The 13,103-nt window shown below is 30.1% G+C and overlaps 1 protein-coding gene across 2 annotated transcripts in view; it reads left to right on the plus strand.

The window, feature by feature from the left end:
• LOC126736325 (F-box/WD repeat-containing protein 4) overlaps window positions 1-13,103 on the plus strand; it is a 15,780-nt gene continuing 2,677 nt past the window's right edge. Inside the window, exons 1-6 of one of the 2 annotated variants that reach the window (XM_050440633.1) lie at window positions 1-369; window positions 422-739; window positions 790-959; window positions 1,101-1,239; window positions 1,295-1,408; window positions 1,482-1,641. In XM_050440633.1, the coding sequence (XP_050296590.1) occupies window positions 176-369; window positions 422-739; window positions 790-959; window positions 1,101-1,239; window positions 1,295-1,408; window positions 1,482-1,641 (1,095 nt within the window). In that variant the 5' untranslated portion in view covers window positions 1-175. The remainder of the gene's footprint in view (window positions 370-421; window positions 740-789; window positions 960-1,100; window positions 1,240-1,294; window positions 1,409-1,481; window positions 1,642-13,103) is intronic. The other variant, XM_050440634.1, reaches the window with a different exon arrangement.

A 13,103-nucleotide genomic window follows, 5' to 3' on the forward strand; every position in this document is an offset into this window, starting at 1 on the left:
TCTACTTGACATTAGTTAGGTTAAGTTATTTGTTTATATTTTAATATTTTAATTTTAAACATTTTGTTTTTTTTCTAGTTTACTTGTAAATCCAGATAATCCTTTTAAATCTTTGCTAAGTCCATAAAAATAGTATATAGTACAGTATTTACATATATTTTTTAAACTAATACTAATGTCGCAATGTTGTTTCAATGACCTATCCACAGAACTATTAATTTACATTTTTAACTTCCTGGAGATTCCTGATTTAAGTCGGCTGCGGCTCACATGTCGAAGGTTTTATGACGTTATTAATGCCTGGGATAACGTCTTAATTAAAACTACTACTGTAGTTACTAATCAAATTAATGAGACATTCTTAGCTCGGTGAGTACAGGGCCAAGAAATCAATATATTCCCCTTATTCCAAGATTTTTAGATGTGGCCGAAAAATTCCCACTAAATTAGAAAAATTGCGCTTACAATACAATTGGAAGAATGGCATTTATAGTGAGAAGTCCCTATTTTTTGTCAGAAAAAAATACATGCCCTGGTTGAAGTTAGAAAGGGAAACATTATGGTTTGGCCGGGGCTCTAAAATATACAATTATAAACGAACTAAGGATAATATTATATTTAATAAACCCAATTTTGTACTAACACCACAGTATAGACATAGCTGTGTAAATGTGGGGTTTTCATCTTTTGATGTTACTAGATTTACTGTCAGGGGTAGCATTCTGGCTGCAGGATTGAGGTACCATCTTAGAAATATTTGTACTATTGAGTTAATAATTGATTTTTTAGTGATGGAGGAGTATATGTTCAAAATCTAAATAACAAATATGACTTGTACATAGATAAACCAGAACCAACATTTACTTCTGCTGTAGATATTTCTCCAGATGGGCTTGTAGTTGCTAGTGCAATGAGAAATGACTGTTTCAAAATATTTTCTTTACATAGGGATCCTTTAGGTATGATGTATTATTTACATAATATACTGTTTTCTTTCTTGAAACTTATTGTGATGATGAAACAAAGAGTATTCTCTGCATTTTTTTAAAATTTCTCCTATGTACCTAACTGATAACTAACTTAGAATTAAATGGTTGTAGAATTAACTTTAATACACACCCAAGACTTGGGACAAAGAGCTTGGTGTGTATCATATAATGAAAATCAACCATTATTTGCTTGTGGCACTTCAGCTGGGTGTGATAATAGAAAATCTGTTTGGATTTATGATGCTGAAAGGTTTAAATTTCAATATAATATTATAAATTTATATTTTACTCATTTTAACTTTCAGATACACAGAACTGATGAATCTAAAGTTGGGGCATTACATTTCAGCTACTTTAGATATTAAATGGGAAAGCCCTCATTGTATTTGGTCATGTGGCAATGATAGTCATTTAAGAAGGTAAATTTTATAATTATATACTATAATGTTGACATTGTGATAATGTTTAATTAATAAATATTTTAAATTTTAGATGGGATATCAGAACAGGTCACTGTGTCCAAAAGTTTCATGATGCTTTTGGAGCGGGACTGTATTGTCTAGACTTGGATTACAATAATAGTGTCATGGTTGGAACATATCTTCATGCAAGGGTGGCTTTATGGGATATTAGAACAAACAGATGTGTACAGGTGGGTAGCTATCTATCTATTACTATATCCCAATTGATGATCTGAAGCGCACTTAAATCTGAAATTTGTTTGAGTTTTCATTAGCATCCATCTATTTACATGAAATAAATAGAGTTAATAAAATTAGTAAACATGCCAGTGATGTGAGACCTCGCATCATAGCAGCTATTTTGAAATAAATGTGATTAAAAACATATAGTGTGGATAGAATTTTTTGCTTTATTTATATCTATATGTTGACTTTACATTACTGGAAAGAAATATCGATTACTTTTTTTTCTTTACATTATATTGTGTCTGTGAGGTTAAAATTGAATTAAAGTTTTTTTTGGTAGTTGAGTTTATTGGTCAAATAGCCAATTAAATAGTTTTTATATATAATTAAATAATATGTTCATAATATGGGGTAAATATGTTCATAATATTATATATTTAAGTGTTATTGGACTTGAATTGAGCCTTGACTAAATTAATTGACATAATAATACATAATACACAACATAAGGAAAGATATAATTTTATTCAGTAATTCGCAACTAAGCTTTTTAAAAAAAACTTTATTTTACAAAATTACTAAATATGTGATCCACGGCGAAGCAACTTATGAACTGACTCATAAATGACTGGAGTCGTATTTATAATTATATGAAAATAGCTGAGACAAGCATTATTCTTATGACTAATTATGACTAATACAATGATTAATTATTATTAGATCATCGGAAATGGCCATATAATTCCTCCCTCCTTAAGTCTGAGAAAATCGGGGTTGATTTTCGAAGGATTGTTTTTCAAGGGGATTCAATTTTATGTCCACTTTTACATTTTCTTTTGTTTTACATTTATACTTATAATATACAAAGATTATTATCCCTATTATTACTACAATAAGAATTATAATTAATGTTACAGATACACCTGAGCTGATAATATTTAGTTTTTCTAAGGGGTGTGTTGTTAATTTATTGACATTTTTTAATTCTTCGTGTATATTATTTAAATTAATTTCTTCGAGTTCTAAGGGTTCTAATTTTTTAATTAGTTCTTCATTAATTGTTATTGGTGGTAGTTTTAATCTTAAGTTAATAGAATCTGATTTTTGAGAATCGAAATAATCATTCCTTATTTTGACAATACAACTTTTGGGTAGAATTAATGTTGGTTGATTGATTGTTTCAATGGTGTGTTGATTAGGGCATTGAAAATTTATTTTTTCTTGATCTTTGGGAATTATTATAATTGAATTATCCTCTAATTGGGTGACAGATGTTTTTAAATAATTAACAGGAGTCATTGGGCAATGATTTGTCAGGTTAATTGTCTCAGAGATGCAAGGTTCATTTTGATTTAATATTTTTGCATGGCAAAGAAAGATGTCCTCGATTTTTTGGCAACTTTCTTTTAAATTATAGAAATCTTTGTCTGATTTCAATAAATAGGGATTACTCAACATTGTTAAATGATTATTTATTGGGATAGGGAAAACATGATAGAAAGCATAAGTTTTCTCAGATATTAGGGGTATTGCTATATAGAAAATTATTAGGTCTTCCTTTATTGTTACGTCAGCATGTGCGACTTCATAATATTTAATTATGTTATCAAAAGGAATTCGTGTTTTCTGATTAAACTTAGATAGGATGACTAATAGTTCTTGATATTTGAGAATACTATGATGCATAATGTTTATTTCTGCGAAATTAATTGCAGTTTGCACATTCATACGTATCTCATTGATGACGCGAAGATTGTTTTCTAGCGTATCAAGTAGTAAGATAAAATATAGTGTAGTAGACGTTGACTGACTCATCTGTCTTAGGTCATTAATTTCCTTATATAATTTTTGCTGATTATTTCCTATGTTAGTCAGCTGAGTGTCAATATCATGGGTTAGTTTCTTTAGAACAGTTTGTGTTTGTAATATGTCTTTTTGTAAAGTGTCTTGATTATTTTGGAGAGTTCTAATATAATTGTCATAGCGTTCTCCATCGTCTGCGTCTAATGTACCGTATAGATATTTTTGCGCTTTTCCTAAGAAGTTAAATAATCCTCTTTTATTTCTTTTTGAAATTGGCTTGGTTGTATAATGATCTAAAAATGATTCTATTGATCTTGATTGATTGAGAAGATCATTTGTTTTTACAGCTAAAAGATGATATAAGGGTAGATTTGATTCTCCCAAAGTCTTATTTGCATACATAAGCGTTTTCTTTGTTAGTTTTAAGCAATTCCTTATATTAGTAAGATTTACGTGATAATAAATATGATGATAACTAGTTACTACATAACCTTTTCCTTGGTAGATTGGTATTATTGGGTTGTTAAGAGTTTCAATCTGGTATTGTGCGTTCACGAGCAGTGGAAGTATTACAAGAAGGGTCTTCATTTCCTAAAATTTAGAATGCCTTTTAATATCTTTAGGATGTCTTTGTTTTTTGAACGTCTTTATTTTATAGATAGGTTCTAATTTCTGTGATAATTTTTTAGGTGTTTTTAACAATTGATCAGTATTTTCCGGTATTTCAGGGTCGTTTTCTCTATTTTGATTAAGTTTGCTAAGGACATTTGCCTTTTTTGCATTCATTTTCGAATAAATGTTTTTATTTAATTCCTTGAATGTTTCTGTCAATTCATTTATATAATCCGTTTGTAATTGGTCTAGGTTTTTCTCAAAATTTAACTGATAATTAAGGTTTCCTTTAATTATCTGGAATGGGGTATAATCATGTGACGAATGTATGCTATTGTTATAATTTAATACAGCTAAATCAATTAGATTTTGAAGTGGTTTTTGAGAATAATCGTTTTTTAAAGCAACTAGGCTTTCTTTTAGAGTTGAATGAAATCTTTCAATAGGTGAGTTTGAATTCGGGTTATATGGTGTTGTAAAATGCAACTCAATTTTATATGCTTTACAAAGATCTTGAATTAGGTTGCTTTTAAAATTTCGAGCGTTATCTGTTGTGATTCGACATGGGGTTCCATGGTGTGAGAAGAATTTAATTAAACTCTGACATATCTCAATTGATGTCTCATTTATTGGATATGCTGCAGCAAATTTTGAAAAATTATCTATTATTGTTAAATACTTTTGAGCTGCTATTGAATATATATCCATGTAGATATGCTCAAAGGGTTTAGATCCTGTTGGGGTTGGTTTAAATATTACTTTGTGTGGATGTCGATCATATTTCGTTTTTTGACATACTTCACAGGTGTTAATAAAATCTATTACGTCTCTTTCTAAGCTTGGCCAATAGTAGGATTGTTTAATATTTTTAATATTTTCGTTTATTCCTCTATGTGATGTTTTTGTTGTATGATATCTATTAATTATTTCTTTTTGTTCATCTTGATTTGTCACATCTTCAAGTAGCGTATTAGAAATGACTAATTTAAACATATTACTTGAGAACGTTTCTTGGAATATTCTAAGAATTACTGGTTCTAGTTCCTTGTTAGGGAAATGTAAACAGTAACTGTCTGGTGGTAAATGGTCTCTTAGAAATATTTGTATTTCTTCTGTTATTGGGTTTTCATTTATGAACATTATTATTCTTTTCTTGGTTTCGAATAATTTCTTCATTATTGAATAGGGTTTTTCATTTCTTGTCCATTTAAAAATGATTTGATTTTTATAAGTATTTACACTTTTGTTGACATAGGGTGCACCTAGTATTGGGTTTTCTATTGATGTATGAATTGTCTCTGTTTCTGAATCTTCTTTTCCATTTTCATTTTCTTGTTTAGAAGTTGATGGTAGTGTTTTATTATTATTTTTATTCGGAGGTCTTATTTGAATATCTGATATTATTCGAATTTTTGGTTCTGGTTTGGCTTTTTCAATTTCTTTTTGTGGTTCAAACAGGTTTTCCTGCGATTCAATTCCTTGCGATTCGAAAAATCGTTTAATTTTATCATGCCAAGCATATTGGTCTTCAGTTTTTTTATTTCTTTCGCATACAGCAGACATATGTGTTAATGGTGGATCTATTATATTTAAAGGGTGTATATCCAACGGTGGTCTTGAAAGTGCATCGGCATTTAAGTTTCGAGTACCTTTCTTATAGTGGATAGTATATTCGAATTCTTGAAGTTTTAGTCTCCATCTGACTAATTTTGAGTTCGGTTCTTTAATGGAGAATAACCATTGAAGTGGTTTATGATCTGTTACCACTGTAAATTTTCTACCAAATAAATAAGGTCGGAAATATTTGGTGGCCCAGACAATTGCTAATAGTTCCTTTTCTATTGTAGAATAGTTACATTCAGCTTGGTTAAGAGTTCTGCTTGCATATGCTATAGGCAAATCTGATCCAACGGGACCTTGAGAAAGTATAGCGCCGATTGCGTAATTGGATGCGTCTGTAGTCAGGACGAATGGATTTTCAAAGTTAGGATGTTGAAGTATAGGATCATTCATTAAAATGGTTTTACAAAGATTAAATGCTTCTACAAAAGATTTATCATGAATTATTTTAACATTTTTCTTTAGACAATGAGTTAGGGGTTTTGTAATTTTAGCAAAATTCTTAATGAATTTCCTGTAGTATCCGATAAGTCCTAAAAAAGATTTTATTTCCTTTGTGGTATTTGGAATTTTGAAATTTTTTATTGCTTCGACTTTCTTTGGGTTTGGCTTGATGCCGTCTGGTGTTACGACGTGTCCTAAGAATTCTACAGTTTTACGTAGGAATTCACATTTATCTAATTGAATTTTCATATTAAATGATATTAGACGTTCGAATACTCGTCGCAGGGCATCGATATGTTCTTGAAGTGAGGTCGAATAGACAATAATATCGTCCATATATACTAAGCATTGTTTTCCTAGTAATCCTCTTAAAACATTTTCTATAGCTCTTTGAAATGTCGAAGGAGCATTTTTGAGGCCAAAGGGCATTCTTAGGAATTCATAATGTCCATGTTCTACGTTGAATGCCGTTTTAGGAATACTATTTTTTTCCATTTCAATTTGGTGAAATCCACTTGTTAAGTCAATGGTCGTAAAATATTGACATCTTCCTAGTTTATCTAGAATATCAGTTACGTTTGGCAATGGATAGCGATCATCGATTGTTTTCTCATTTAATTTTCTATAATCGATCACAAGTCTCCATTTTCTTTTGCCAGATGCGTCCATCTTTTTTGGTACAATCCATACAGGTGAACTCCAGGGTGAGCTAGAGGGTTGTATTATTTTATCTTTTAACATTTGTTCTATTTGATTATTTACTTCTTCCTTATGGATGTATGGATATCTATAATTTTTTGAATGAACTGGGATTTCATCTGTCGTATTTATAACATGTTTGACTTGATTTGATGATGTTAAAGAATCTCCAGGTTTAGTTAAAATTTGGCTAAAGTTCTTTAGAAGTTTAAAGAGCTGAAATCGTTCTTCCGGGTTTAAATGTTGATGTCTTATTAAGGATTCTAATTCTCTGCATTCAAGAGTTTTTCTTTCTTGATTTAATTTTTGTGGTTGCGTTTCTTCAAAATTTATTACTTCGTAATTATTGATTTCAATTGGTTCTAATGGTAAATTTTCATTTATATTGCATTCAAAAGCGAAAGTTTTATCCGAATGATTAAGGATATCAACTGTATATTTATGGTCATTAACTGTTATCAATGTTGGTTGAATTTCAATATTTTCGTCAGAAAAATAAGGCATTATCCAAGTTGAATCATTAGGTAGGTTTGTTTTAAATACTACTTTTTGAATTGTTTTAGGCAATATTTCGATTGTATATTGATCGAAGTTTTGTCTATATTGAAAAGGAATTTCTAAGTAATTATTCTTCAATTTCTGATTTTTTAAGTCGATGTTCAAGTTTAGTTTACAAAGATCTTTTACTCCTAAAATTCCATCGAAATATTCGTGAAATGGGTATAGGACAAAGTCTATGTGTTCGCTTATGCCAAAGGGTAAAAGTAATGGAATTTTAGCTTTAGCTGTGGCTTTCCTTGATCCAGCACACGTTTGAAGGGTAGAAATATAGGGTACGATTGATTCAGGGAATAAGTTTTCAACTATTGATGGTCTGAGAAGAGATGCATGAGATCCTGTATCGATTAATAATCGAATGTTATAATTGGGTATTTCGATATAGGGTAATTGATTGACTTGAAAACTGTTTAAATTCAAGCATGATTTGTTCCCGAGGCTTGTAACTGAAAATTTTCTAATTTTTCTGTTAAAGTCTCTTCAGCAAAGTAATCATTATAAGGGTTTTCTTGATAGAAATCATTATTTGAAGGTTGATCTTCAGATGATTCAAATTGTGGGTCAATGAAGTATTCTTCATTGCCTTCATAATTAACATCAGTTTTATTTTCATCTTCTAAATGCGTTATTTCTTGGATTAGATAGTTGGGTTTTGAGTTTTGAAAATGGTTTTGAAAATGGTTTTGAAAGGGTCTTTGAAAGGGTTGAGGTGATTTTATTTGAGAAGGGTTTCTCTTAGGTTGGATACTTACTCCTGACATGGGTTGTGGATATTGTTGTTTACTGGGCGGAATTGGGACATTCCTTTGATTAGAATTCAAAAATTGATGTTGATATTGTGGTTTGAAGGGAATTCTTGGGGGTAATGGAGGAGGTTGACTTTGTTGTCTATTAAATATTGACATTCTTGGGTGATTAGAGATTTGGTTGGGTGTCATCATTCGTGGAATATTGATTGGAGAAGTATTTTGATTTGCATTGTGTCTATTTTGAGAATGATTATGTACGAAATTATTTTTAAAATTAGCTTGACTTGTCAAAATTTCATAGTTTGTTATTATATCAATAGCACTGTCCAAGTTTTGAGGATTTTGAACTATTAATAAAGTTCTTAGTTCATTAGAAATATTGGCTAATAGATTTTGTGTTGCGGTCAATTCATTTTGAGAAATTAAGATAGTTCTTGCTTCAATATTATTAACTTCGGTGCATATTTTTGTATTTATTTTAGTAACTAAGGCTTTGAGCTTTTGTATGTAATCTTGAGTGGATTCATTCTTTTTACTCAAAAATATTAATTGTTGTTGCAAGTTACTTCTAGTAATTGGGTCACTAAATTTTTGTCTTAGAGCTAGTTTAATTTCTTCCCAATTTACTAAATCAGGTCGAGTCAAAAGAAAATCTTCAGCTGGTCCTAAAATTTTAGATTTTATTGCCAAGTTGACATACTCTTGTTGAGACGAATCATTATTAAAATATCTTAAATGAAATGTATCAATTTGATTAATAAAGGCTTCCAAATGTGATGGAGTTCCGTCAAATGTTTTTAAAAGAGTAACTGTTGATCTCAAAGCGTCAGCCATTTTGAAATTAGAATTATTGGTACAAATAGCAATGTCAGAATATAATGTTTCTATATCTAAATTAGAAAAATCAGTATTTGTTACTGAACTATTTCTTCTTAAATTACTACTAATTCTCGGATATGTAATATCTTCAGAGAATGTTCTATTTCTACTCATTAAAGTTATTAAAAGTTCATTAATCAATTAGTTTATAAATAATAAAATAAAATAAGATAAAATAAAAATCAATTTTCTTAATTAACAGGACTTTCCAACAATAAGAAACAATTTTAGTAAATCACTTACAATTATTGTTCTTGTCTTCTTCCTGTATCAGGCAGTAGCTTTGCCAAGAAGATGAACTGCTTGGGTAGGTTGCTGCTTGTAGTAGACGCTAGCATAGGCCAATACGTCTCACTGGTTGTGTCGTTGTGGCGTACCAAAAAGCGATTTTCAACCAGGAGCCAAAGCTCTAGGCCGGGATCTGTTTCTGATTCCTTTCTTAATCTGTTGACACAGAAAGGTGCACAGTCTTGATCATGTGGGCACTTTCACATTAGAGTTTACACTCTAAAGGTTACTGGTAAAAGCACTACTAAGAGAGCACTGATAATCCAGAAAGCACTGATAATCCAAAATCCAGAAAGCACACCGAAAGGTATCCTACCGACTGCGCCAATTTTATTCAGTAATTCGCAACTAAGCTTTTTAAAAAAAACTTTATTTTACAAAATTACTAAATATGTGATCCACGGCGAAGCAACTTATGAACTGACTCATAAATGACTGGAGTCGTATTTATAATTATATGAAAATAGCTGAGACAAGCATTATTCTTATGACTAATTATGACTAATACAATGATTAATTATTATTAGATCATCGGAAATGGCCATATAATTATATCATTAAAAGTGTAAAATAATTATATGTAACATAATTCTTGTAAATGCATAGATAAGTGTTCTCTTCTTGTTTTCAATAATTGAGCACATGAAGTATTTTGTAACTTAAATTTATTTAATATTAATATTTAAATAGTGATGAAATAATCAATAAAATAGCTAGAAAACCAATTATAGTCGGCCAGCAACAATGCAATAAACTATATCTTAAATAATTATAAATAATAGGAATCATGATAAAAATATATAAACTTACCAATAATTTTTCATTTTTTACAAATATTTGTTTATGGTTCTTTAGTTTTTGAACATATAAAATAAACGAAATACATTTTACATTTGAAATTAAACAAAAAAATTTACATACTTAACTTAGAAAATATAATATATAAATATACATACGTTTTTAAGATTCGGTGATGGACTTAACTATTTTAGTCTATTTTGCAGGAGATTTAAATAGTCAATGGACCATTACCGTCAATTTTAGAGAAACTAATGCTACATCACAAAAGTTATGGTCTTCAATAAACTGTTTCTTCATTTTTATCGGTATACGCACAAATGCTTCTTGCTAATTTTAAATATATATATAATAATGCTAATTTTTCGAATCTCTGGATGGTACAGAGGCAAACGGAGAGTTGGATGTCATTTCATAAAGTTCCGTTTTTATGAATTTGTCGTCATATTTAAAATTATACTCCTTAAGCCTGGTGGTATTTTACATCTTGAGACGTTCTTTTAAACATTATGGCACATAAAAATACGTGGTTAAAAAAGTCTAAAAGTATACTCGTCATACTTTTGTCGTCAATACTTTAATTTAATGTCTTTGATACATGTAAGTTACATCAATATAGAGTATACTTCTATCTTGCTTTTTAAATGTTTGTCAACAGTTTAATAAAATAAATAGTTTAAAAGATATTTAATGTATCTCTCCACATAACATATATAGTCTAAACGGCAACACACCATAAATTATTTTAAAAAAATCGTCCTTATGCTGTGAAGAAAAGTTAAATCACAAGATCATATAATATATTTAAATTAACATTTATGTATTTTAAATTTATGCATTTACATATTTTATTTATTTAACTTCTTTCGGTAGTTTCGGTACTTTTTGCCAGTTAACAGTATGATATCTAGAAAAATAATAATTTCCTTTGCATTTTTGCAAGTTATACTCTATTTCAGAAGTGTATAGAGCAATAAACTGGGGAATTCCGTTCTGTTTGGCTACATTTCGTGGTAGTTCATAGGCGCAGGTACTTATAATATTTATGAATTTAATTTTCACGGATTAAATGCCTTTATTTTGAAAGAGATTAAATACTAAATAAATACTTTTAATCCTTTTGTATAGGTACCTATCTTTTAACGCTTTGTAACATGCAAAAATGGGGTCAGGTAATATATACAGACTATAAATACTTTTAAATCATATTTTAAACGTTAGTAGTCACTGCTACGCTGTAGTGTAATCACAATATTATTATCCCAATATTTAAAAAATGGAGGTATTCAGTCCAACGAAAAGATGTACTAAAAATTCTCCACTATCGCTGAGTGAAAAAGTTATTATTTTAAATGTACATGATTGCATAAAACACGATTACCCTAGTTTTACTGTGCAAGAAATTGTTGAAAAATGTTCTCGAATGAGTGGAATTGAAAAGTCCACCATTTTCAAATTGTTGCGGGAAAGAAAAGTAGCAGGTCAAGTGGAATCTCCCAAGCAAAAGCCAGGACGACCTACAAAAGTCCTTGATGAAAATGCTAAATGTATAATTCGAAGAAAAGTTCACTCTTTTTATTTTAAAAAAGAAATACCCACCCTAGACAAAATTTTTGTAGCAAGACAAAACACGACTTTTAAAATGAAAGATGTTAAGCTACTGTTTGATCAAGCCATTACGGAAGCGACACCAGAGAATTGGCGAAAAGCAGTCCAGCATGTAATTAAGCAAGAGGACAAAATGTGGGATCTTGACAACCTCATCGATCAGACAGTCGATTCTTTAATTATAATGTCAAGAGGTGATGACAGTTCGTCAGATGACGAAGAAGACTACAATCTATTATAATTTAAAATTGTTATACACTGTTCAAAAAGTGCCAGATCCAAAAGTGACATTTTCAACTGTTTTACTCTACATATTATGTTCAATAAATTTGTGAAAAAAATATATTATTTCATTTAAACAAAAGTAACTTTCTAAAATAAAATAGCATTTAAGTACATTAATTATAAGGTAAAAAACAAGTCCCAGTTGCACGTCTTTGGCGAACCGTTTTCAATGTTTATCAGTGGGTAACAATGGGCAAAACTCATAAATTGACCCAAAACCGGGTGGCACTACCTGCAATCAACGAAAAGAAAGAATTTTACATTGAAACTAATACCCAACTAAGGTAGTAGCATAAAATATTGGTGGATCACCAGGTACCACTTTTGCATACCTAATGAGGTTTTATTGCTCTACACACTTCTGAAATAGAGTATAAATTTGATTATGTTATATGGATGCGAAGTATAGCAACTTAACCAGAAGCAAAAGCAAGAATTCTATATTACTGAAATGAATTTCTATCGAAGATCAATCAACTAGAGTTTCGCGATTAGAGCATGTTGTAAATGACAGAATTCAGGAGAATATGAATTTAAAAAAAAAATTAAAATTAAAACTATAATGGTAAGGGCACGTCCGTTATAGCCGATGCAACCGTTTTCAAGAACAATGTCTGAAAGGCACCTTAATGCTAGAGGCGAAAGGAACGGGATATACATATTGTTCCCTCCACCAATATTGTATTTTGTCGTTTATTTGTCTAAGCTGCAGATCAAAGGCTCGGTCAGCGGCATCTTTGATAATAAAAGAAACCGTAATATAGATTATTGATTGATGCAACAGCATTTACAGGGTGTCCTATTTGCCATGTGTGGCTATTGCTATTTCCGAAACTATAGGAGATACGAGGGCGGTTAAATTAGAAAAAAGTGGCCAATTTTGATGCCTGTGCTAAATCGTTTTACAGCATTGCAAAATGTTTTTAGTTCAGTGAGTTACAGGGTGATTTATAAGAAACGCCAAATTTTATTTTAATTTCCAGAACTATTGATTTTAGAAACTTACTTTTAATTACAAAGTTTTATAGTTTTTTGTGCTCTACAAAACATCACCTTTAATTTTTTTTATGAAGTTTGGTATCTCGGCAACATCTATCAACTTCTGTCTGTTAAACACGGACCTG

This window comes from Anthonomus grandis, chromosome 5 (genome assembly GCF_022605725.1).
Source record: "Anthonomus grandis grandis chromosome 5, icAntGran1.3, whole genome shotgun sequence".
NCBI lineage: Eukaryota > Metazoa > Arthropoda > Insecta > Coleoptera > Curculionidae > Anthonomus > Anthonomus grandis.